This window comes from Cheilinus undulatus, linkage group 9 (assembly GCF_018320785.1).
Source record: "Cheilinus undulatus linkage group 9, ASM1832078v1, whole genome shotgun sequence".
Lineage (NCBI taxonomy): Eukaryota > Metazoa > Chordata > Actinopteri > Labriformes > Labridae > Cheilinus > Cheilinus undulatus.
The window spans coordinates 7020148-7047867 of NC_054873.1; the positions used below are offsets into that span (position 1 = coordinate 7020148).

The 27720-nt window shown below is 38.3% G+C and overlaps 1 protein-coding gene across 1 annotated transcript in view; it reads left to right on the top strand.

Moving 5' to 3' along the window:
• Positions 1-64: 64 nt before the first annotated feature.
• Positions 65-27720, top strand: part of LOC121515219 (copine-8-like) — a 145536-nt gene continuing 117880 nt past the window's right edge. Inside the window, exon 1 of the mRNA XM_041795871.1 lies at positions 65-166. Coding sequence (XP_041651805.1) covers positions 84-166 — 83 coding nt within the window. The 5' untranslated portion in view covers positions 65-83. The remainder of the gene's footprint in view (positions 167-27720) is intronic.

Sequence of the window (27720 nt, forward strand, 5' to 3'; positions counted from 1 at the left end):
ATTTCTTCCCCCTTTTGTCCATCTCATGCCGCCGTTAAGGCGCTGGATTCGGGGCGACTTGTGATCGACCAAACATCAGCTCGATGAATATGGCGTGTATCGGGGACGCAGACCCTTTCACCGCTGCGATACCTGCCACCAAAGTTGAACTCACGGTTTCTTGTAGGTGAGTAAAAACTGACAATGGTTCCCCATACACTGTGCTGCTGTCAGACATACAAAGGATCTTCTCATATGTGTTAAACTGTTGGACATATTCCCGTATTTGACTCTCTGTGATATATGGATGTAGTGAAGAGTAAGCCACCAAAACTAATCAACATAGATAGTTATTTATCACTGAATCAAGCCCATAATGGCAGCAGATTTCTCTTATATTACAGTAGTGCTAGATGAATGATGACATGGGGTTTTGGATAGGGACTCGGAGGGAAACATGGCCATATTTGTATTATTTGCCCAATTGTTTTGTTTGTTAAATGTTAGAAAATATGGCAATTTAGTTTCCAAGTCTGACCTACAGTGTATTACTCATAGGTTTTCTGGTATGTTTCAAATAAAACTGAGAAGAGCTGCACATCATTACATACATGAAACTGTAAGAAGATGATTTTCTGTGACTTTTCCTTTAAAATGATATAATTTAAGGCATTATCTTTCTGGGTAGATCTATGGCTAGTATGTAATTGAAAAATCTGTTTATTCATTGTACCTAAAAACACATGTTCTGCTGATACGAGACATACAAAGCACACTCTCATGTGTGCGAAACTGTTAGAAATATTATTGTATTTGACACTTCTGAAAGAGTCATTGTGATGGATGGATATAGTAGAGAGTAAACCCTATAATACTAATCTCATTCACATTTTTCTAACATAAATGTAGTTAATTATGATTGATTTGAGCCCTCGATGAAAGCAGATTCCTCTTTGTATTACAGTGGTGCTAGTGGAATGATGACATAGGGTCTTGAAGGGGCACTTGGAGGGAAACACATCTAATTTTGTGCGTCGGTTGGCAGCCGTTTTCCTTTGGATGATGGCCAGATGGAGGTCAGAGTTGACATGTCTTTACTCTGCTGTCACATCTCCCAGCTCTGATACCACTGCCACATGTAGAGCTGTGGGAATTGATGCTTTTATCTGTGCAAATAGCAGCTCTAGTGCCTGGTATAAAATACTACACCACTGTAGATATCGTATTTGGCATTTGTGCAAGAAGACTCGATTCAGTGTGGATGGATGTTGTGTGGAGTGAGGATTTTGTCAGTTTTACGCCTGAAACATCCTCCTGTCCCCTCCTTTGTTATCGTAAGAGCAGAGGGGTATACTGTAGAGGGGATAGACAGTAAGAGGTTGTAGCAGTGGGAGGCATAGTAGTCACCACTACCTAAGATTATGGATTGTGCACCCTTGAAAGCAAGATGATTAATCTCAAGGGGCTTGTTATCTGCAAATTTACTCTGTTATGGCTTGAATTTCTTGTATTTTCGAGCCTTTTTGTCCAATTTTTGGGAGTACATCAATCTTAGTAGCTATTTGTCTATCTGTGCCTTCTTTGTGTGCAAAGAGATGGATTTTAGATACAGAAATGAAGCTTAAAACAACATTGAAATTCTGTGCAAAGTGTTCTAAAGGCTTCTATTAGTGATCATAAATGATTTACTGTCAATCAGTGAAATACCTGGAGGATAAGTATTTTCTAAATATGAATGGTGATCAAGTTTTAGTTTCTTGAATTTGGAAAATATAGAAAGAACAGAATGGGAACACATTATTGTCACTTTCTTGATATGCACTGATTGTAAGAATTGGAGCCAGTGCTAATACAATGTTTAAAAATGCAGCCTAGCCTTCTAGGCTTTACATGATCAGGATTTTTGGGGCTGATCACAGATCACCGATTAGTGAGTTTAAATAAATCGATCACCGATCCGATCACATGAGGGAGCAATATGTCTATTTAAATAACTTGTTTATTTACTGTGTATACTTCTATACTATTTACTGAGTATCAACAAAAGTATTCTCAAGCATTTTTGCCGATGTTTAACAATCTTTGCCATGCCCCAAACTGACAGAGATGCAAGGGTAAAACATCAATGACCTCTAGAGGGCATTCAAGGACTGGCCAGACGTAATTTCAAAGTTTAGTCAGGCCAAACCAAAATAACTTGAGACAGAAATAATGGGCGCAACAACTTACTGTAATTGAATGTGGCTGACATCTGATGACCAAATGTCTGTGGTGAAACTTATCGAAGGACTGCCTTCTTTCAGGAGGTTCTCGACGTGCGAATGCACATCCCGGTGTAGCTCATTTAGACCGGTATCGCCACAGTATGTGTGTCCTGGGAGGAGGTAGCGTGGATCAAAGTTTGCTAGCAAACGTTGAAATGCGGGGTTCTCCACAATATTAAAAGGCAGGTCGGCCAGCACGATAAACTCCATAAGTTTCCTTGTGCCACCCCTTGCCTTCTCACTGTCACGGCTATCAGACAGGTACCGTCTAAAGTAGTTTGCTTTAGCATCCGTTTCGGTGTTTGTTTTTCTTTTTCCACGCTCCGTTTCTTGAACTCGGCATGCTTCTCCTTGTGTTCCTTATCCAGGTGCCTGATTAAATTTGTCATGTTGAAACATTTTACAGATGCTCCCCCACGAGGTACTGTAGTGTTGCACAGATTGCAAATAGCTTGAGTTTTATCTGTCTCAGACACTTTGAAGAAGTCCCACACCACCGACATGTTTGTTTGAATCCGACAGCTAATGATTCAAGATTCAGAAAACTTTATTGTCTGTCACGTCACATAGTGACAGGGCTAAAAAAAAACTAGCTGTCGGATTCAAACAAACATGTCAGTGGTGTGGAACTTCTTCAGAGTAAATGAGACAGATAAAACAGTGCAATGGGAGCATCTGCAGAAAGTTTCAACACGACAATGACATCATTGATCAAATCGGCGAATAAGACATTACAGCCGATCACACAAATTGCATAAAATGCAAAATATCTGCCGATCCGATATAGCTGATCAGATTGGTGGAAAGCCTAGTTATTTCATTAGTTGTTTTGGTGTAACACTCCCACAATGCCATCATTTTCTCTCATGTTTGACCACAGTTGTCTAAAAGGGTCACATCTTCTGCACATTTATAATTCTCTTCTCTAAATCAGCAGTTAGGCGTACTAGATGGTAGCATTAAATTAAAAAGTACACAACAGATAAACATCTGCAACTGATGTTGGTTCATGCATGCATCATTTGCTGATTGCCGATGTTAAAGAGCCGATGTCAGTCGATACGGATATTAAACCAATGCGTCTGTGCATCCCTGCTACTTACACCTTTGGTTGTTGTGTTCGTGCATTCCTTGATTACTGATGATTATTGACGAATCATTTTGTTTTAAAATGGTCTTAAAATACTGAAAATTTCAGCAAGTCAATGTGTCTAAATTGATCCCCTTGTTACACGAACAGTCCAGTGATAATGGTAATTCCAATAAAACTGAGAGTAGCTACAAATCATTATGAATCTAAAACTGCAAGATTTTCTTGGGATGTATTGTGTTATTGACATGATTTTGGTATCAGCAGAAATAAGCTTAAAAAGTTAATTGTTGGTATCAACAGACCAACAGTCCTACATCATCTTAAATGTTGAGGTAAATGAATATAAAAGGACTTGGGTTCTGCACTTTTTTCACACTTACCCATCTACCCCACATTCACACACTGATGGCAAAGACTGCTATGTAGCATGGCCATTAGAGGTGGGAGAAAAAATCAATTCTTAGATGCATCGTAATGTTGAGGTGGAAGATTCTGAATAGATTTATAAATGTCCAATAATCAATAATGATTTAAACATTTTTAGTACTGTGGAAGAGCAGGAACAAAAAGATGGAGCTCTGACATGCAGCAGTAACAGCAAGATTTAGATTACCAGTTGTTCATCTATGAAGAAAGATGTTTTTATGTTTTTAATTTCAGAAATGTTACAAGGAAAGCATGCTGCTACCCTGGTTGGGTGTAATTGTAAATTTCTAGTTTACACACATCTTCCATTAGAGGATAGTGGAAATCTACTTTATCTCTTTTTTAAAACAAAAGTGTAATGTTTCTTTTATGTTTGACACAGCGAGAACAAAAGAAATGTAAAAAAAAAAAAGTGCATCAAAATGCATCAATAATCGTTTAAGAATTGAATTGTAGCCTAATTGATTCATTATGTGCCTAAAGATTCCCACCTCCAGTGGCCATCAGTCTTAACTAATCACATGCCTCCATCATACCTGCCACAATCCTGTTTTTCCACGGTCACCCCTGTATTCTTGGGAAATCTCCAGCCCACCTTCCGTTTTGTCATTTCTCCTGGGAAACTCCAGTAATTTTTATCACTCCGCAATAAATAGTAATAATACTATAGTAGTAGTATAGTAATAGTACTAATTCATTAGCACAGAATCATACTTTTGGATGCTTGTCTGAGGATACCATGGTTGGTTGCCAGATCATGTATGAATCACGTAACATACACACAACTTACATCTACATAAAATCTCAACCCCTCTGTCCCTGTGACCTGGCACATCCTGATTCAAGGAGTGAGCTGAACTCTGTACGAGCGGACAGATGAGATGAGAGCTGCATGAAGTAATGAAGTAGTGGAAAATGAAAGAAAAAGCCCGATCTCTGTTATCCTTTTTCATCCACTGTTTTGTCTGTATCTCCTCTCTGCATTAACATAATACCTAATTGTCTATATAATATTCACTGCCTTCCATCTTGGATGGATCGTGTTAGCGTGTGATTTGAAAAGCAATTACATATCAAAGGTAGTGATGGTAAAGATAACACTGTCAGGATTTATGTTGTATAGTCGAAACGTCAGAAATGACCAAAATGGGAGTTATTTAAACCAATTTCTGCTTATATGAACAGCTTAACGAAGAAAGAGACTACAATGCCAGATATTTCCAGATGTTCTAAAATATAACGTGAATGAAAAACTGAACAAAGGAGCTCTTTAAGTTTTCAATATCCATTATTTACTCAGCGTACATGGTCACTCATTAGCTGTAACACCCGTCATTGATGTGAAACCAGACCCAGTTATTTTTCTTGTTTGTGCCGTTGAGTCACTCCAGGTATATGGGTATGATGTGAATTTGGGTGTATGAATGGTTACTAAAACAGACCACATTAGTTTAGTACAGTAAGCAGATATGTCAGATCAGGCTTCCTCTTACCTGGGATCGTAGAATCCACAGTGAGTCTTAAAGTTTTCTTTTGGGAAAACTGGACTTACTGAGTAACTCAGGGCTTTACAGACAGTGTATTCGGTTCATGAGTGTGTCACACATAGCACTGTAAACTAGCGCTGGTCATGCTAACAGCGCAGCTAACGAGCCACAAACCTCCTGCAGCATGTGTGTCTGAGACAGCACAATTTTTTTATCTATTGGTATTTTATTTTTTGTGAAAATATGTTACTTTCAGTATCAGTTTTCAGTGAATTTCTACCGTTAGTTTCGATCCTCAGCCACTAAACGTTTTAATTGTGAGGGGGCGATGACGTTATTTCTCGCGGCCGGAGTAGTGTCCGAAATCTTTTTTTGTTTTGCAGTTGAGTCCACTGTATAGTCCACTATATGCTGCTCACTATATAGTGGTTAGGGAATAGGGAATGAGTGTGTGGTTTTGGACACAGCCATGGCTATTTTACACAAACAGCACAGTTTTATGAAAAACAAAGATTGAAACTATACCAAGTCTTGCAATTTCAGCTCGGGTAATAATATACCGCCCCACCATAGAGGTCTGCTCGAGGTCTGCAGCCAGATCCTCTTGTAAATATATGTGATTCTGACGTGTATAGATTTTTTTGTAGCCCCTCCGTTTTTTATCCTTAAATGACTGAAGTTTTAGGCCTGAACTACACTTAAAGATAGGCGATATCAGTATTGGCTAAAATGAATTTATAAATATCAGCATATCGGAAATCAGCAAAAATCTGATAGTGTGCATCCCTCAGATTTTTGGGATTCTTTTTCTCCAAAAATGGCAGAATAAAAAAATTGAAGAACCAATCGATCGGTTCCCCCATTACTTAGTCTCTAACGCACCAGAGACCCCAATATTAATAATTATTCATCAGTGAAAAAATAATTGAAATTATCCTAAAAACTAGGAATGTTATTGTTGAATATACTGTGCTTATTAAAGTACTAGGGTGTTGTTGAAGTACAAGTATATTTTATTTATGTTTTATGATCCTTTTCTGTTGGTGTATGTTGAGGCTTTTCTTGTAACCAACAAACAGATAAACAAACAAACAAACAAACAAACCAAAACATAAAACAAAACAACCACTGGATAACTGTTTTGTAAATCTGTCTTAGACACTTCATGAACAGGAAAACAATGTTCAGGACTGAATTGTGTTTCCTTTGACCTAAAATCGTGTTCTTTTTTATTATTTTATACTCCGTCTGGTCTGAGATAAAAGCCTGATAATGTCTGTCCAGACGAAATCAGTCAGGTAATGACCTTAGCTGTTATAAGATCAGAGCCTTTGAAGATGTTTCCCCTGAAACAAGGAAGCCACCATCAGGACAAAATAATTGGTCTTTTAAAATGAAATGATGGACTCATGGAAAAAAAGCTTCTTTTTAGAGAGGAATTCATGAGTCATTTCTTTTAAAAGCTGCATATTTTTATGCATGCAAACATGATGTGCAAGCCCCAACCCCGTGCGGCTGTGCATATGGAAACTTGTTGTTTTATGGATGGATGGGCAGTGCTGTTACAATCTGCAGTAGTGCTTCTTTCATGGTTGTAAAGGCGCTCTAAGTCATGGAACCATTTAGTTGTGCATCTTTTATGTCACTGTTTCCAGTAGAAGTTGTAACACAAATAGAAAGTGTCCTGTGATGATGAGTGTCAGATGACATGAGTGTCTATTCGATGCTGGGTAGCAGCAATGATCTTTTCTCTGGCATCCTCATGCTTGAGAATTTCAGGCTACCAACAAAAATTTCAAGTGTCCAGTTTTCTTTTTCTCATAAAGTGTTTCCATCTCATCCACTCTGTCAATAGCCAGCCTTGCAGAGTTCCAGCTTTTGGTTTTTAGAAACATATCTCTGGAGAAGCAGCGCTCCCATTTCTCTGGACAATGGTCACAGTTATTTATTAGTGGCTCAGAGTGTTTCCAGGGACGACGTAGAGTAACAGGGTAAATGCTCCAGGGTAGCATGCTATGTTTAATGCTTTTAATTCTGTAAACAACTCATACAGGCAGATGTCTCATGGGCAGATTTCTCATCAGTCCTTTGGATGAGACAGCATATTGTTAAGGATGTTTTTTGTTTTTTTATCTTTAATGTAAGGGCAAAGTGACGCTAGCTGCCTGTTAAATGACTTGTGGTAATCCAGGAAAAGTGGGTCATTAAATCCCTAAAGGTAGTTTATAAAGACAGTCTTAATGTGCACTTTGCTTCCTCTTATACCTGTTTTGAGGGGAAACACTCTGCCTCTATAAACAGCAGCTTAAAGTCTGTATGGGCTCTGGAGAAGATGTGTCAAGTCTGAAAAGCTGTTATTTTCTAAGCTTGGAAGGGTTGTGTTCATGAAAAAAGAAAGTTTTTGGATGTACGTTTTATATTTTTTAAAGACATAAGTGTTTACCAGACAGTGAGGTTTAAGGGAAGCTGCAAGCAATTTGCACAAGACATGAAGGAAAATGGGATCAGTGGAGCCAGTGGGAGAGCTCAGTGCCATGTGCGTTTGGAGCTTCTGCTGTGTTGTGCTCTTGTGTTCCTGCAACACTGAAATGTAGTGCAAATTGACTGACAGGGGCACCAAATATCACGCATTCGCTTTAAGAATAGTAGTGATGTTGGATATAGATGAACCAGTGGTAAAAATTGGGACTGATAAGGCTACGAGTGTTTTTCATAGTTTCTTTTAGTGTAAGATTCCCAGTTTGCCAACATTTTCTTTTGTGTTTGACCATGAAATCAGATCAGAGATTGTTAAATAGGTAACATTTTTTGACTTATAAGAAAACTCTTTTTTGAATTAGCAGTTAGGCTTACCAGATGGCAGCGTTTAGTTAATTGGACACAACACATAAATGTTGGCTACTGATATCAGTTCATGCCACATTATTTGCCAATAGAGCTTGGCAACCGACATCAATGTGTAGTGCATTATGGGATTTGTTTGGATTGGAACCGCCATATTGGAAGGCCATCAGTTCTACCAGACTATCTGAATAACAGGCTCTGCAAGTGTTATTTTTGCATTTCTAGTAATGCTTAAAAGTATTTTTAAAGATAGTGGTAGACAGACACCTACCTGATGCAAGAGACACTTTTTGAAAAGATCAATATCAATGGAAATTTAGAGCCATCAGCCAAATTTTTAGCTTCCATGGATGTCAGAGGTCATCAACCACATTTGTACAAGGGCCGGCTTATGTCTATGCAGACACTGCGAGGACTGGCGCGTTGAATGAACTAAATTAAAGAAACATTTTTGGCTCAATAATTGTATGTTTTTTTTTTTTTTTTTATAATGTACCTTTTAGCCTTTAGCAGTGAACTCAGTCCCTATTCACACAGGTAAATCCCTATACTGCAGCAAGCCACAAGGGGGCGATTGAGATATTTGAAGGTCACATATTTTACCATTTGAAGACAAGTTTCTATTGGTCTTAGAGGCCCCTAAAACATGCCTGTGAGGTTGTTGTAGAAAAAACACTACAGTATTGGATTTTTGCATGTTTAAAAACCCCTCTCCACCCCTGACTCCGCCCCTCTCAAGAAATGGATGTGGCTTAATGGATGAGGCTCTTCTGATCCCTCTCTCAGCTTGCAACTGAGAGTAGGATCAGGAGAGGAGGGCAGAACTTTCTTCCAAGCGGGGAGGGCCTGCCAAACCTGGGGGCAGGGCTACCCTCTTCTACATTTTCTGAAATGTGGAGGTGGGGGGTTCTGACTCTTGGGGGGAGTGTGGACAGGCCAGGGGCGCATATTTTTGTTAGAAAAGCCTGAAAAATTGTATTTTGCATAATATGTGACATTTAAGCCACACATCTCTGGAGCTGCCATGTAGTTTGATTCTAATATCAAACTACATGATTGGTGAAAAACACATGGAGGAAAAAACATATTTTGTTTAAATTCTAAGGCTGTTGTGTCAATTAAAAATGGACTTGTGAGTAGGTTTTTCATGCATCTTATTTGCTAATAGTAGTTAATAACAGTTGGATTTTTGTCAGACTGATCAAACATTAAGCCAATCTTTAAAAAATATGTTTCAGTCTCATGTATTTTAGAGTTAATGAAATAACTGTAGGGCTCATTAAAAGACAGAAAAACCCAAAATACAGCAATATATTTTTTTCCTCAACACTTTTTCTAATTAATTGAGCTTCTGGGGGCCAGATGGGAAACTGTGGGGGGCTGGATGTGGCCCCCAGGCCTTCAGTTGATGATCAGTGTTGTATGTGGTCCAAGTGCTGCCCAGTTTTGAAACTTTACACAGTTTAACAATGGCTGGGTACATGACCTGGAAGTGTACAAACGTCAGACAAGTATTTGCAGGTTCACTGTCATTTTACAATCAGAAATCCTGCAAATGGGTATAATCAAATCTTTAACATGTATTTTTTATGAACAATACAAAAAAGAAACTTATTGGCTGACAAAACAGTTTCTAATTCTCTTTCTCTTTATTACCGGTTACTTCTTACTTACTAAAAGTGTAACTGACTGCACTCACAGTTGAAATAATTGTCCTGAATAGGTTCTTTGCTGGTGATGTCATGCCACAAAAGAGAACTCCAGATGGGTGACAAGAATTGATTTTTACAAAGAGAAATGCAACTGAATGGACATGTTTTATGCTGTTTATGAATGTACCAACCTTTCAGACTGTTAAAATAAAAACTTTCTTTAGCTACTTTTGTGTTCCTTAAAGTAGTCACCTATTCAGGCAAAGAAGTTTGACAGCTAAAGAGAGAAATGGCAGCAGGTATGGATTAAAAGCCTCCTCCTCTATCACACCTCGCCCCTGTATGGTCCTTTTTTCACAATGTGGTTCAGTTTGGTTCAGTACTAGGGGTGTGATGAGACTAGAGATGAGAGGAATCCATCTCTTTTTAAGAGATCTGGATCATCTGGCTCAGCGCTGAAGAGCTGGTTTGTTTGGCTTCCCAAATGGCTCTTCATTTGGTACCAGTTGGGCCATTTTTTCGTAAATTGAATTGTCTTAATTTTTCACAGTACAACAAGGCACACATTGAGGCAGTGATGCCATAAATCAACTAGTTCACACAGTGACAAACACATCAAATCAGAACAAAACAAACAGCTCAGTTGGATCCAATTATACTGAACGATACAGGCACTTATCCCTATTATGCTTTTAACAGGTTACAATCAGGCTAAAACATCTCCTTTTCTAAATGTGATCTTTATTTAGAAATGCTTCTGAGATATTCGTTTCAAAGTTTTCATGAAATATTGTCCCCCTTTCAGTTTGGCTTTTTGAATGTGGAATAAAGAACGACAAAGGGTGGAGGAAAGAAAACTGGTACTCAGACGGGAGCTACCTACCATGGCTCATTAAAGAGCTGTTTAGTAGAACAGGCTCATTCATGAACGGCACATCATTGCTAGATTGCTTACCCCACAAGGTTTATTCTGGTTAATAGTATGTCACCTCTCTATTAGATGCTTGTTTATGATAAAATGAGGATTTTTTTATAAGCTACAGAGAGGCAGCTAGCCTCTTAGCTCCGTACATGACTCCTCTAGACTCTTGTCTCCCTCCATCTGATGGCACTAGAAACTACATGGTTGGAGGTCTGCAGGAGTAATTTGTTATATTGATTGTGTATACGTCAGGTGAATCTGTTAAACTGGAATAAAGTTTTTTTTTTAAAGTGCAGGGATCATACTCGATCTAAGTTGAAATTTTCTGATGATAACTGCAACACACAGGTCCATTTAGAGCAGGGGTGATCAAACATTTTCCATAAACAGAACTATATAAGTATGGTGGGGCCACTTTCCTGTACCTCACATTGAGGATAGTAAAGTTAGTAAAACCATTCAAAAGTAGGTTGAGATATGCTGAGTAATTGAGTATGCTTAAATGGCTAGTTGATGGCTGGAAAGGTGATGATTTTGGAGAGGCTAATCGGATTTCAGAGGGCCCTGGTTAATTCTGGCTCCACCCCTAGAATGCTGTTGGTACAGCTGTTTGCTGATGTAATTCATCAAGATGTTGTAGATAAAGATACTGTTATTATTTTGGTTACCAGTATTTTTACAATCTTTTGGTGTCTGAATTTGTCACTTAAAAAAAATCAGTAAATTCCTCTTGTCAAAATGTTTGTTTACAGAATAAGTATGAAAGTACCGCCTGGTGCTAAGAAGTATAACACTGTCAAGTACAAGCTTCATGTTTGGCCCTCAGGCCAGAGTTTGGACACCCTGGTTTATAGCTTTAATGTACTAACTTTCCTCAGTCCTTCACTGCCTGCCCTCCATCTGGCATCCAGATCACGTGACTGCAGACACCCTATACCAGTGCTGCTGTGTTTTCAGCCATTTGCCAAATATGATTAATGATCACAATCAGCTTTATCAGACATGTATAATAAAGAATTGTACTCCTCTTAGCATATACACACTGTAATAGACATGGGATTAATACAGCAACAAAATACTATTAATGAGAAAGAACAATAATGGAAAGTGCATTATCAAGGCAGCCATCTTGGATCTCTATAGTAAAGTGAGTGGTACAGCTTGTACTTCTCTTTTCCCAGCCACTGCTTTCCTTGCTAATTTGATTATTTGTAAACCCTACACAGTGATGGATCACTGTTTTTACAAGTGCAGCAGCCCTGAGATACTGGGCGGTGTTATTTTCCCACTTTGGTGCCTCTGCCTTTTGGCAAATCTCCTGAAGCATTCATTCTGGCTAGATCCCATCCTTCAGTGAAAGCCCTCCTTCACTCAATAAATCCAAACCATCTCCGCTCTCATCACGTGTGAAGTCGAGCAGGAGAACTGACAGATTGATTAACTCAAGTCCAATATTGTGCATCAGTGAGAAGAAAATCATCCCAGTCTGCTGCTACAGCACCCAGCTGTGTGACTGATGAGCACCTATCACTCCTCATCAAATAGCCTCCATGATAAACACACAGTAAAACACAAACACAGATGCAGCTGAAACAGTGACCCTCACAAGCATTTGAGAACATTTTTGCATAAAAATGTCGGTGTTCACAACTGTGCTGCTGTCACCTGATCTGAGTGGTCCACAGCGGAGAGATAGCCGTGACCTTTGGGGCACAAAAGGTAGGAAGTGTGTCCTGTCGAAGAATTGACGTGTTGTGATGTGGCTGTATTGAAGTCGGACGCTGACCTGCTGAGAGGCCGGTCGATGTGTCACAGCCGATGTTGCACTTTCCACAAGGAAGGTGAAGAAAGAGACAGACAGAGTTGTTAGAGCAGAGAAGGAATCCTGTGTGCACGTTTCTTGTGATTCGGTAGCACAGAAACCGTCGACCATCATTGCAGTGTGTAGCAGGGAATCAGACAGATGTTTGCCTGACTGAGAAATAACCTTCAGGGTTAAGTGAAAAAAGGACCCAGTGGAAGATAACGGTCATTGATTTCTATTTCAGTTCAGGATGGTGAATGTTTTTTGTTTTATTGTTACTCCCTGAAATCTCTGAATATAGATAACTATTTCTGCCATTTACAGTTTTACACATATCTTGGTTACTGTGCAAAAGTATTGTATACCGCAGTTAGTGGTGGAAAAATTGTGATTATTGGACAAAATAACAAGGTGAGAACTGCTTATTTGTCTGCTTAATGTGAGCAAAATAGTGATTAGGGTTGCATAATAAATACACATTTACTTCCGTATAGGCTACAGTGTTTCAGTGGCTTACCAAATATCTGATTCTGCTTAATGTTAACTTCTAACTTTATAAGCCACAATGTAAAAAAATATGTTAGAAATGAAGCCATCATAAAGTCTGTACAAAATTTAAACCAGATTTTTTTTCAATATCATGTTGCTGGTGTTGAGTTGATGTTTTATACAAGTTAAAGCTACTATATGTAGAGTTTTTTACTTAAATGTCTATATTAATTTAAGAGCTCAGTCCTCCTATGTTATATGTTTTTTGTAGATGAGTCCTTATCTTACTGCAAATATTTCCAACAGTTGTCATAGTCAGAGAAATAAGGGATGCGTGATTTTGATTTTTGTCAGATATCTGATATGCCTGTATTTGCTAAATCATTTTAGCCATTTTTGATACCGATATACAGTATAAGTACAGTTCAAATTAGGGATAAACGATAATGGATTTTTGCTGATATACAATATGGCGATATTCACAAAATAATTCTACCTGATGCTGCTATCGATACAGATATTTTTATAAAGTACTGACCTAAAACTTCAGTCCTTAGAACACACAATTTAATGTTTGAGAAATGTTGACATCTTTGGATACTGTAAATTGCCTTTATCAGCTAATATCTGATATCTGATACTGATATCAGGCCGATAATGTCATCATCATAATATCATCCATCCCTAGTGTAAAGCGTAAGGAATGATGATGAATGAAGAAAAAGATTTCAGCTGATAAAGGTCTGTTGGTCCAGCCTAAAACTTCGCTAACTTATTTATTTGGACGGCTAATATTTACAGCTGATATAGGCAGGTTTTATAGCCAAATTATTGGTTGTAAATATTGGCAGAAATATCAGATATGATGATATTGATATCATTCTGCTAATATTGTGCACCCCTAGTTCAAATCTAGAACTCCAGTCCTTAAATACCCTCTTTAAAGCTAAAGAAGGAGACGAACTTCAGAGCTTCAATCACACTTAAAAGTTTAAAGAATATGGATGAACAAAGAAAATGACTTTGGCTGATATGGTTCTATTTATTTTGCCTAAAACTCCACAAGCATATGCATATTTGGCTGAAATGTACAGCCTGCAGGAACCAGTGTGTGCTAGTTTATAAAATAGGAACCAGTCTTTGTCTGGGCAGGTGTAAACAGTTTTTGACCATTTGGTGTTGGAGAAATGTTTGGATTACAGTTACTTTCTATGGATACAATGAAGTTTTGAAGCAATAGCTAAATGTACGCAGTTTTCAAACACAAGCTTTTGTCTCAGAGTCTCTTCATCAGACAGGGTAAAGTCTGTTAGTGCGTCAGTTAGTGAAATCCAGGTAAAGCACCTCAGGGACTTATAGCATTGGCTTAGGCAGTATTTAACAGGCAGTATGGGACATTTTTTTTACAGGGGATGTATGAATTTTAAAAAGTTCATAAAAGCAGTATTTAACATTTAAAGGTGATTTGTGCCAATACCAATATCAATGATATTACCATGGATCCCTGAGAGAAATCCTAATTTTTAAAATTGCAACGTCCTGTCATGGTGGCTGTCATTATGGAGCCACCATAACAGACATGACTTGTTTATTGCTGCTGTGGAAAGGTTGGATGATGCTGCTGTCTGCTGCTGCTAACTTGTGACGGTCCATGATTACTCACTGCTAGTTGCCAGTTGAATCGCTATTTAGGCTATGCTTAGTTTGGCATCAAGAGCTCTGAAATGCCCTAAATATCTCTGTTCTCTGTAACTTATCCTTTAGGTCTTGGGTCCTGTGTGCCACTAATTCAGGTGAATTTACTTTTAAACTCCAATACGTAAAACAATGTTCTGTTATAAAAAAGGCCATGAGAAGCATGTTATTATTAACATATCTTAATTGGATATGAAAAGTTAATTTTTTTTAGTTTAAACTAATCATGGCTGAAAAAACACATCAAGCTACCCTTTAAAAGGGAAATTAAATTTGAGATGATAGAATTTGCAAAATTGTACAATTTTAACTTGAAAGAGACTTTAAATATTCAAATTAAAAGATGAAAACTTTAATTTCTGAAAATGAATGACTGGCTGATGACTAAGCCTCTTAACTACACTGAGGCTGGTAATCAGTCACAATCTCAAACTTTTCTGTTTCCAGCTGAAATAACACGACAATTAAAAGAAATGTCTTCTGAAAGAGCCGAAGACATGCAAGCTATTTAACAATGGATATTTTAAGTCTTTACAAGTGAATACATTTATGATTTTACTGGAAATTCTTAATCTAGTCATCAGTTTCTGAACTTATTCTTCCATTCTGGATTCCCATTTATGTGTTTTGTACTTGTATGATGTGAAAAGCTTAAATTAAAGCTTATTAGAGTTGTCAGTTTCAAATTTAACAATATCAATACCTGTTTTGATACCACCACAATAAAAACGACCTCCTGGACACCCAAAACTGGTTGATTTACTTATTTTTTGATTTCTAACCCTCATATTAGAAAAGATCACTGAACACCAACTAAAATAAGACATATTGATATAATTGAAAGGTGGAATGAATAAGATTTCACTATCACTATCCATTGCTACTCATTAATAATCAAGAAGAAGAGTATGCAGTGGTTCTTCACTCTGTCTGTAACTTCTTATCTATCTTATGTATGTTATAGGATGGTTTTGGGTGTCAGTGTGAAGGATGTCAAACTTACAGCCGAAAGTATGCATTTTAAGATGTTTAGAAAATCTTTTAGGGACCATGGGACATGATGAGACTATGAAGAGACTTATAAATATTTGCAGACTGATGTGAATAGGAAGTAGTGTTGTGTTTGTGATGGAGGATGAAGCAAAGATGCACGCTGAGAGTAGAAAGTAGCGCCAATTCAGCGTCAATTAAACAAAATGTTGCTCCTTCCTTATTTATTTGCAGATATTAATGTCAGAGATGCTCCAATACCATTTTCAACTTCCCAATACCAGTTCCAATAGCAGAGCATTGAGTATTGGCCGATATCGGGCCCCAGTCTGATTGCCTTTTAATATCTCTGGACTGACTGTGCTGTGGAAAACTAGCACAATATTTTAGCTGTGAACTCAGAACATTGCCCAAGAAATAGAATCGTGACACTACAGTTGTTTTTCCTGCTGATTATTGTGAGTTTTATTGCTAAATATGCTAATAAGAATGACAAAGAGGGCCATATTATAGGCTCTTTCTCTCCGTTTTGCACTATTAGGGCTGTTTCCACAATGATCTCTGTTGTTAAAGCATGCACAGTTTGACACAGCATGACGTGAAGACCAAACAGCCCCTCACAGGTGGAAAACAATATGGCTGTTAGCATTCAAGGTAGTGGATTCAAGTTGGCTGGCAAATAGATAAAAAGACGTCCAATATTGAATCTACCAGTGTGGATTTAATCTTTAAAGTCCCTGAAAAGTCACCCAAGTACAAGGCTGACTAGAAAAGCTTCCATAAGGGATTTGAAGGCACGGATAGCGTCATTGTAACGGTGCAACGGCTAGCTTCAAGTGGAAAAAAGTAAGAGGCTAGGATTTATGGTTTAAAAGCTATTTGACTTCTATTAACCTCTGTTGCTTCTTTTCTTAGGCAACAATGCCAGTCTGAAGTCATTAATTGGCATATATACAGAAAATAATGAATGCCATGCTGGCTCCAAACTTTGCCACTGCAGTGGCTGCTTTTACCCTCCTCTATTTGGTTCTTCTTTGCTGCTCTGTGTTTTTTCGCAGTGAAGAAGAATTTCTGTCTGGTTTATAACACTAACATAGCATAGCTAAATTAAGCAAAATATAATCTGTAACTAGGGATGGGAACAATTAATCGATGATCGATTAATTGGTCATTAAGAATTTGGTTGATTACAAAAATTTAGTCGATCTGATGTTGACTTTTACCGTATTTTCCAGACTATAAGTCACACTTTTTCATAGTTTGGCTGGTCCTGCGACTTATAGTCAGGTGTGACTTATATATCAAAATATATATAATTTAACATGTTCTTTAATGTTAATTCATACTGACTGACATGCACAAGGAGTAAACATCACCGTCTACAGCTGCGAGAGGGTGCTCTAGGCTTGTGATAACCATGGTGAAGACTATACACTATATGCTATATGCTCCTGTACCACTGAAAAAATGAACGAAAATGGTAATCAAGCCCCAGAAAGAACATTTAGAGTGAGTGAAAAACTTGTGAGGGACTGGCAAAAAAGCAAAGGTTACTCTAATTGCAATGAAGAAAACAAAGAAAGCTAATCGCGGGCTGTGAGGAAGATGGCCAGAGCTGGAGGAACGAGTACACAGATGGGTGCTTGAACGACGTGCTGCCGGGAGAGGCTTGTCATCGGTGCAGTTACGTCTCCATGCCCTGGTAGTTGCCAAGGAGAGGAATATAAATGACTTTGCAGGCAGGTCTTCTTGGTATTACCGCTTCATACAACACAACCGCCTCTCTATATCAGAGCATAACGGTGTGTCAGAGGATAACGGTGTGTCAGTTTCTAAATAAATGTGACTTATAGTCCAGTGCGACTTATATATGTTTTTTCCCTCTTCGTGACGCATTTTTTGACTGATGCGACTTATACTCCGGAGCGACTTATAGTCCGGAAAATACAGTAATAAAGAGACTAAACACATCTTACTCTGCATTGCACAACTATCTGCACTTATCTCCTCAGGCAGCAAGTTTGGCTTGGTTTCTACTGTCTCGATTTTGGGTCAGGTCTGGAAATAAAAATGTGTCCTCTCTCCCGTTTAGCTCAGACTTGTATGTATCAATGTTGTACCACAGAATATCAGATTTATGCGTTTTGCTGCTGTTAATGCAGCAAAATGATAATAAAGCAAATGTCCGGTACTTGTTCTAAATGGCCAGAATTCTTGAGGACTGCCGGTCATTTTGACTGGGGACAAAAAAGTCTAGTGGAAATGCTGTGTTATACATGTGCCCATGTATGTCTGTTTTTATACATACATAACGATTAATCAGTTAATTGATCGTTAACATTAATGATGCTTGAGTTGGCAGGTTTCTTCCAAATACCCATCCCTATAAAGAGGTAAAAGTGATAAGAGAAATAAGAGCTAAAGATGCTGCTGAAGGGAGGAATACAAGAATGTGTAAACATTTGAGAGAGTTTATTTCACAGTTTGGACTGGTGATTTAGCCAGGTCAACAAAAAAGTGAGATGACGATGATTAGCTGTAACACCTAATTTAAAACCCCTCTGCACCCAATTGCTGCAATTTGTGTCAAAATCTGTCCTCAGAGCCACCACTCTTAACACACAACTGTGATGTACACTTTTTTGATTCACTGTGACTAATACGTCCCTGGGATATCATTAACTTTGAAATCTATTGCTGATTAATGTTTGAAATAAGACACTCTCCATAACTCTAGAACTCATCTGAGAATTAGAGTTTTGTTCAGTTATAAAGACATGTGGTACTATTAAAGGTTTTATTTCAAAGAACATCTGCTTTAAGGAAATCTTTTTTTTTTATGAAATACATTTATAAATGAGAACTATAACGAACATAAAGAAACAGCTGTACACTATTATTATATAAGAGAAGTGAAAGTAGCCTCTAAATTTGAAAAGTGTAACTGATGTAAAGATTTCTTTAACTTATATTCCTTGCAGTGACCAACAATTTGGGAAAATAATCTAATTGCGATTTTTTTACCCAAAATCTTGATTTAATATCAATTATTCCTCAACTCATGTATTTTTCTACAAAAACAAGCAATGATTCATTCTATACTATATAATCAACACAATATTAGATTAAACTAGGGCTGAACAGTTTCGAAAAAAAATATCTAATTGTGATGATTTCAACTCATTTTGCAAATTGGATATAAACTGTTGTATGAAAGGGAATGATCTTTTTTTATGTAATTCTCATATTTAACAAGAAAAAAAATATCTAACATGAAAAAAATATGATTTTTTTTTGGACAACATTCTAAATATATGCCACTAGAATGATTGCATGATATGTAATGCATATTGTCTCTGCTGCAAAAAAGTCTTAAACTGGTATTTTGACACAAGCTTCAGGATAAAGAAATATTGCACCTTTTGCGATTTGAAAATTGCAGCGGTCATATTGTGATATAATCAAATTAATTATAATAATAATACATTTTATTTATAAGCGCCTTTCTCAACACTCAAGGTTACTTTACAGATAAGAAATTTGCACTATTAGGTATGCAGGATTTTATCTGCATGATTTTGGTGTCAGCAGATATAAACATTTCTGCAGATATTTACAGCCAATAATTTGGCTATAAAATCTACCAATATCAACAAATATTTGCCATTCAAACAAATAAGTCAGTGAGGTTTAGGCTGGACTAACAGACCTATGTCAGCTGAAATATTTTTCTTTATTCGTCATCCTTATTTACACTTTCAATATGTGTTTTAAAGATTGAATTTTTAGGTCTAAACTGAATTTAAATATTGGTATCTACTAAAATGATTTTGTAAATATCAGTTCATTATCATCATGTTTGATATTGGCAAAAATCCAATACGGTGCATTAGCCGTAATCATCAGGATTAAATCAAAAACTAAACAAAAAATGAACCAGCTGGGGATATTTGACTTGATGTGTAATAAATCAACAATAGAAGAATTTTTGTACATTAAATTGAATGTAAATGAAGTTTTCCACAATTTTTTGGAGATGCATATATTCCCAACTTTAAAGTTAAATTATTGCAATTTTTAGTGATTCAGGCTGTTTTGTCTGATATATTTGACATAAGAAATTAAAAATGATTATATGATGTATGTAAATGCTAATCTCCTATCTGCTATTACAGAGTTATCTGTTGATTGTTAGCAAATGATGTTATGAAGAGTTAGTAAAAATAAAGTTGTAGGGTGTCGGTGATATTATTATCAGTTAATCATAGTAGAATCAAAACTTCCTGAGTTATAACGTGTAATGAGACAGAGATGGATTAACATTGAAAAACATAGGATATTAATAAATTTAACAACAGTGGGGAGGCAATGAGGACACTTAAGACTTTGTTATTTGGTGAGAAAAGTAGTTTTATAAAGCATTTAAATTGCAAAAATTACAAAACACAAATTGAATGATTTTGTTTTGCTAATAAACTCAGGCTTTCCCAGCTGTGCAACATTTAAAGTAAAGTATTCAACAACTTTTTTCCCCTCCAGATTTTTAAAGAGCTGTTTTTCAGTTAATGGTTGAGCCTTCTTCTAATGAACATAGGACCAAAATGATTAAAACAACAGTTTTGTCACAAAGGAGATTAAATTCAGAGCAGCAGGACATTCTGAGGCTGAGCACATTGTTGTAATAAGCTGAAAAATTCCTCCAGGTACAGCTTGTTTATGCAATTTTTCACTTTCCTGACTGAATTGTTATTCTTAATATATCTTTTTTAGACCTATTGTTTCACATTTTTCCACCTGACTCCAATTTGTCTTGTTAATCTGGAGGTAGATATTCAAGTTCAACCACCGCTGTCTGCCTAATCAGACATAAAAGATCCCCCGTGTCCCCTCCTCTTCTCCTCTTTGCTTCAATTTGTGGCATTGCTGCCGGAGATGTATTTCTCTCTATCCTTCTCTGTTTTTCTTTTAAATCCTTTACCATTTCTGTAGAAAAGAGCAATGAGCTTACAACCAACAGATCAAGTTTGTTTCATAGGGGGGGGGGGGGGGGTCCAAGCCACAGGAGGTCCAGTAGGGGTCATGCTGAGTGGCTGCATTAATGAGTTTTTAAAGGAGTCATTTGGCCTAATTAAGACACCAGCCAGCCACCATAGCTGCGCCTGGTTACCTCAGAGAGCCAACATGGCTCCATCACATTACTAACCATCTCACCCCCTGCTTCCTCCTCTCCTCTGCTTTCATCTTTTGCATAACCACTCTCCTTCATCTCTCTGATTGCAGAGGACAGACTCGAAGATGTTCAGTTGATTGGTACTGTTTGATGCCTTTCTACTCAGCACAATATGGGATTCTAATGTAGGGTGTTTGCTTTAAATCTGAAATAATAATTTAATTATTACAATTTCAGTTATTTGATTGCATTTAATTAGCAGTTCTTGTCAATCACGTGCACTTTGTAAATATGTTATGCTTGAGTGAGTTACAAAATATGCAAAAGTGAATGATCTCTTACTGCTATAGGCTGACACTCATGGGGGCTTATGAACTCCTGTTTATGACGTTGGCAAAAGATGAACGGCACATATGCACTGGTGCATGCAGTCTATACTCATGGCTTTGCACGGCGCTGACACAGCTCTTGCTCCGCGATATGGTTTTCTATAAAATCAAACTTTAAACTTGCACTGCTGGCTGTAACACGAGCCACAAAGATGTGAGTTATAAAACACTTTAATTCTTTGGTCTGGGAATAGATCAGTGATGAGAAATGATGAAGTTTATTAAAATCCAGAGGTACTGCATCCTGCAGCTGCAATACCAGGTACAATTACAGCTATTGAAGGTTTTTAAAACAATTACAGATATCTTTTCCCATTTTGATGTGAAATTTAGATGAAGTTTATCAGTGCTTGTTGGTTATTTTAGGCAGCTAAGTATTCTGTTACTTTTTATAAGCTCTCCATAAAGTAAACTCTCAGCAGGACGGAGCTCACCATTGAAGCACAACGCTGAAAACAGTGACATAATATTTAAGTCCAGTCTTAATCTGTTTGAAATCACATGGAACATTGCTTAACATTCACAGATCCTGTATGATAACAGCTGATTATTATTTCTCATATTATCTGTGGGAGGAAGAGAGAAATTTCCTTTTTCCTCTGCCCTGATGTAACTCATATTTGTAAGGTATAAGAACAATGCTTCAACTATAAATCACCGCGGCTCCAGTGAATATCACTTTATAACATGTTTTTTTTGACTTGAAGCATTTTTAAAAAGGATTAGATGAAGCACTGCAGAGGCGCACACCAGGCTCTCTGTGCTTGCGCAACACGCCAACCAGTGCTTGTACAATGAGGATTTTAAAGCACCTGGCTGGGGGTGCAGGTGGCCTAGTGGTTTAAGGCACATCCAATGTAAGTTGTAGGTTCAAATCCAGCCTGTGGTACTTAACCAGATGGGTCTCCCCAGCTCTCTCATCCCTGTTTCCGGTTCTGTCCTATTCTGTCAATAAATCTTAAAAAAGAAAAAAACATCTATTGGTAACACCGTACACCCTGGTAAAAACATTTGTGGAGGGTATGACAGTATTAAAAAATGAATACCGCCCAATGCTAGCGTGCAGCATTTGTCCCTTGAGCTGTTAATGAAATGGAGCCCAGAATCGTACAGCTGACTTTCAAAAGACCACAGGGAATACAGAGAATAACATACAACCAACATGTAACTTTGCTTTCAGGAAGTTGATTTTCTGTTCATTTGTGTTGATGTTATATCTGAATTTGTTTCCTGTTCTTCTTTGTTTAGCCTTACATGTGCTGGCTGCAGGCTTATTTTGGGTGGAGCTGAGTAGATTAGCTCTCTGTTGATGTGCTTAAGATAGAACATGGTGTGTGCAGTGGAAACACAAGCCCTGACTAGAAAACTCATGACCAGCCCTGGGATGTGTACTCAAACAGGATGTGGCACTAATAGATGCAGTGTAGTTTGCAAGTCAGTAATCACCCTTTGGTTTCTAAAGACATGTTTTGAGGAAATGATATCTCAACCCAACTTCAGATCAGTCCAGAATTAGACAAAGAGGTGGAGCTGTTACATGCTTCAAGCCTTTTGTCGAACAACTGCAACCCGCCCACCTGTCAGTCAACTGGAGCAAACAGCTAAGAAAGCTAATTTATGCAGTTCTCTCATCTTTAGTGTAATTTAAGTCCTGGTTTATCCACGCAGATGTTCGTGATTTTACAATGATTAGACCTCTTAGGAATATGTGGGTGTGGACAAGTTTGTTTGACAGCTCCACTGCTCTGTTAATTTTGTAGACCCGGATGGGGGTGCAGGACTTGTTGACCGAGTTTACTTCTTCTTGTTGGTCAGTGGCTGATGAATATTAGCCTGGTTTTGCTTGAGGTTTTTTTCCCATTTTTGCCCATCACATCATAATTTGTTATCATAGCTCTGCCTGTTTTCATCCTGTCCTCAACTGTGTCTGAAATCACACCACATTCATTATGAAGTGCACAATATCGTGAATACACCATTTTGCTGTTGGAATTATGTACATTGTTGTACTCCATAAAATTCCCAACAAGACTAGCACAAGATGATACTCTGACTTCTGTCTAACTGGGTGTCTTTGAAGAACTTGATCATGACTTGATGTAATCACTGATGTTTGTGCGTCTGCTTCTCATCCTCACTGCTCTGATTATCATGAAGAATAATTAGACCATGTCTGTAACGCATGCTGTCATGTTCCTTGTTGTAGGGCCAGGCTCAAAGAGACCTGGCATGGGCTCAGGAGGGTCAGGCTGAAATTTGTAGGTGTGATCTCAACTCCAGGAAAGAAAAGATTATTCTAGACCAAAATCATTGTAAACCAGGCTGTAAATACTTTTATTTCAGTGGGGGATTCCTTGGGTTTTGCAGCCAGTCTCAAGTGTACACTTCAAGGCCTTTTATTTTCACATTTCTTTCTTGGCCTTATATTTCAATAACGACAGTTTCCTCCTGGTTTAAATCATTGTGTTGTTAAAATGCACAGCAGCTGACAAGGTTAGCTGAGCAGTGGGAATACTACTGATTTTCATCAAACGTGACTCAAAATTGCAGCAAAGCGGCATTTAGTAATATTTAGATGGCTTTCAATAGATTTATAAGAATAAATTAGAAAGAACTCAAGCAGTAACTTGGCAAAGAATGAGGCTGGCTGACGCTGAGAGGGATGAATGGAGCAGTTTTGCTGTATGAAATCAATTATTTGTCTCATAGTAAGGGCTTGGCTCCCGAACTGTTGTTGTAAATTTAATTTTGTTCAGAAATTGCTCTTAAAGTTCTTCTTCCTCCACCTCTTTTCTTTCCTAAGTCTGCTCTAAATGGACTGCTGATGTTGTGGCTTCTCTCAGTGAATCAGGATTCCTTTAGTTCATTATTGAAGACACTTTCCCTCGGGCAACCCACACATACAAAAGACGCACACACTCTAAGTCTGAGAAAATCGTTTCAAGTTAAAGAGTGTCTCAGGTGCTTGAAAGGTTGATTGATCAGAGCAGCTCAGAGTTTTTCTCAGACTCGATTGACCTTATTGATCTGTCGTTATCCTCCCTCCAAGATGGGCCTGTGCCGTTCATTACAGCGCCTTTGTTTACCAAGGCGACCTCTTTATTAGACATTGCAGTGCTGCACAGACTGTTACCACACTAACAGAGAGCAAACCTGCACTTTGGCTGCAGGGGTAAATGTCAACCTAATGGACTTAGGTGAGGGTATGTGATTGGAGCGACCACCCACGCTGCAATCTGGACCTCGGTGACTCTAGGAAGCCGGAAGGCGAGGGGGTTTTTCTTGTTGTGAAGGTTTTCTCACTAGCCATGCTCATGTGGAGTCGACTGTGCGGGGGCTGGAACCAACCATGTAAGGGGTCAGTGTTTCCAAACCCACTTTTGTGTCCTAGGCTTAAGAATACATCTGTCTGGTGCGCCGGTAGTCGAGTGGTTAAGGTGCATGCCATGTGCGCAGGCGACCCGGGTTCGAATCCGGCCCGTGGCACTATTTCCTGCATGTCTCTCCCTGCTCTCTCCCCTGTTTCCGACTCTATCCACTGTCCTATCAAATAAAGGCAAAAAGGCCAAAAATAGATCTTTAAAAAAAAAAAAAAAAGAATACATCTGTCTTAAAGGAGGTGTTGCATAAAATGAATGGTCACAGGTTAAAGTATTTTTGGGAATTATCCTGCATTTCTCAGTGTGGATTTTAGAAGGGATTTTGAATCCCATGAAAATGACAGAGAAAGCACCAAAAGGACCCGCTTCTACAAAACCAAAAATCACTGAAACAATAACTTTTAGGCAAGGGTTGGTTAAAGGCTATCATGATGTGTCCAAATGTAACTTCAAGAAAAGAAAATATATGTTTTGATAAGAAACCTGAATAAATGCAGTTCATTCAGGAAAGACTAAATGTGTGTGAACAATGATCCGTTTAACAAGGTTGAAAATGTGAATTGTGCAGTGTATATGGCAATTAGACCCCATTGTAATGTCCTTATTTCCCTCGAGGGTGTAATGAGGCTGACTGAAGGACAGGATACTACAGATGAAGTCCAGGCACTGGTGATGGATGGATACAGGGTTAAGTGAGGAGTGAGCTGGCTGTAATTTGTGTTTTCAGGCTTTAATAGGTTAAAGTGTTTTTTAAGGAAAAAAAAAAGTTTCTTTTTTCATCCTCAAACCAAAAAATATGTTAAAAGGACAGAATTTTTAGTTATGTAAAACATATTTAAATATCGGTATGGGCTAAAATGAATCTATAACAATCAGCATATGGGACATCGGCAAAAATCCAATATCTTGCATCCGTAATTAATATATCACGTTATATCACCAGAAAGCTCTGGTTCTCAAGATTCTGACCATGTTAACCATTGGCAATTCTGCAAATTTTCTGTAAGAATAGAAATATCAAAGTATTAATTTCAGTATATGGCCACGGATTGCTAAGGCATATCTTTCTTTCAGAATTAACGCTCAACATCCCTACTTGGCATTGCAGCAAGCTAAAATGAAAGTCATGAAGTTGTATCCCAGATTTTCCCTGCATTGTCCCATGACTTAAATTAGGCTCTGTTCATTTTCATATAAATCTAGCAGTTAATTAAAAGTTTTTATAACATTTCAGCACTGAATATATGAAGACTGTTGGCCAACTAAGGACATCTTATTATGCTTTGAAGCGCAGAATGATTGAAGAAAGACATTTAATCTTAGATAACTGCTCTTTCTCATTATGTGGCTATGAGTGGACCAAATGTTCCCTGTGGTAGCTTTCCCTTTTAATCTCTCTGTATTCGGACCTTTCAGTCATTAATTAGTCTGATTTGCTCAAAGCAAACAAAAGAAAATAATCCTGTCACGTCACAAAGCTTTTTTCTTCTTTCCTTTTTTTTTGGTATGGTGAAATGGAAACACTCTTCCTCTTATATTTTTGGGCTGTATTAGAGAACCAGTTCAAACACCCCCTCTGTTTATGAAACATGACATAAACAGGTTGAATTGAGTGGGCTTGTGTGAAGGGAAATTGTGTTTATTTTGAATGCATCACTTTGTCATTTTCCAATATTTCCTTGAAAAGTAAGTTCTGGTCATGTTGTGATGAAATCCTGGTTGCAAACCTCTGCAGGCAAGCAATGTTCCCCTTTTTTTCAAGAATACATCTTGGAAAATTTCATCTCAATTGCTCTCGCAGATGGAAGTCCCCCTCCCCTCCTCCTCCCCCTCGTACAGGTATTTAAAGCTCCTGCTGCCATGTTTAGGAGGCTGTGATGTAACTGGTGGGATTTCAAATGTAATTCTGGTGTCGAGGAGGGACTGCACTCGTAAATGTTTGATGAACGACGAGGCACTCTGCTCGGACCACACAGACGTTTCCCAGGCTGCCTGCGGTGGAAAGGGCTTTTTAAAGAGTCGCCCATCTCTACAAGGGCCAGGTGGAAGCCCTGGGGTGCTCATGAATCAGAGGGAGGGTTACCATATCCGTATTAGAGTGTGCAGCTCTGCAGGCACTCACACATACAGTTGTGCTCTCTCTTTTAAACATGCGTGCATCCTTTTTTCATATCTTGCTCCGTGCCTGCGCGCCGACTCCTCTGGGAGCCAGCAGATTACGGTATTGCTTTTTATTAGACATTGATCCCATTTGGCAGGTGAAGTCGCCCACTTCTCACTCCTACACAATCTCCCAGACTTTCTGCCCGTCACAAACACATCCCTGATATGACTAGGCCTGATTCCATCGCTTATTATCATTTATTTAAGGTCTCAAAGCCGGGGAAAGGGCCAGTGGGCGTTCCCTGACAGCAAGAGCAGCCGAGCGTGGCGTTTTACCATCTGGGCCTCACTGGGATCAGCACAACACGAGTGCCTGATCTAGATACATCACTAGCCATCAACGGCTTCAAACACTCGCTGCTTGTCATACAGGACAGGACGGGCGACAGAACGCTCGCCCCGCAGCTAGCATGATAGCAAGGGCCCCTCTCCCCACTCTGTCTGTCTGTCTCTGTCAGCTGAGCACAACACGGGCGTCTCACTGCTGACATTATTGCAGCTTAAAGTGGGGCTTTACACAAAATCTTACTTTTAAGAGTCAAAATTGGGCTCTGTAGTCTTGCAAAGTGGCTGTAAGGAGGTCAGCTTGAATTCATGTCAGTCAGAAGATTCTGAATGTGACAGTGGAAGCAGTGAGAAAAAGGCTTTAAATATCCACAGACACTCCTGCAGCAGGATTTAGCTCTTTGCTTCTCATGTCTGTGCTTACACACTAGATCTAAATCCATGCAGTAACATTTCATATGACTAAATTCACAACTTCTGACTCTCTTAGCATGCGATGGCCTGCTAAACTTCCCAGCTGTCATGTGTGCAAGGGATCTGTGCACATGGCATCTTGTTCCCCTGCTCCCATAAGCAGCATTTTAGCCTTTTTTTTTCGTAAATTTGCTGAAGAAATAGTTCCTTAAATGTTACTTGAATTTAACATGTTTTTGCATACATCTTCTAACTTTGCATTACATTGATCCCC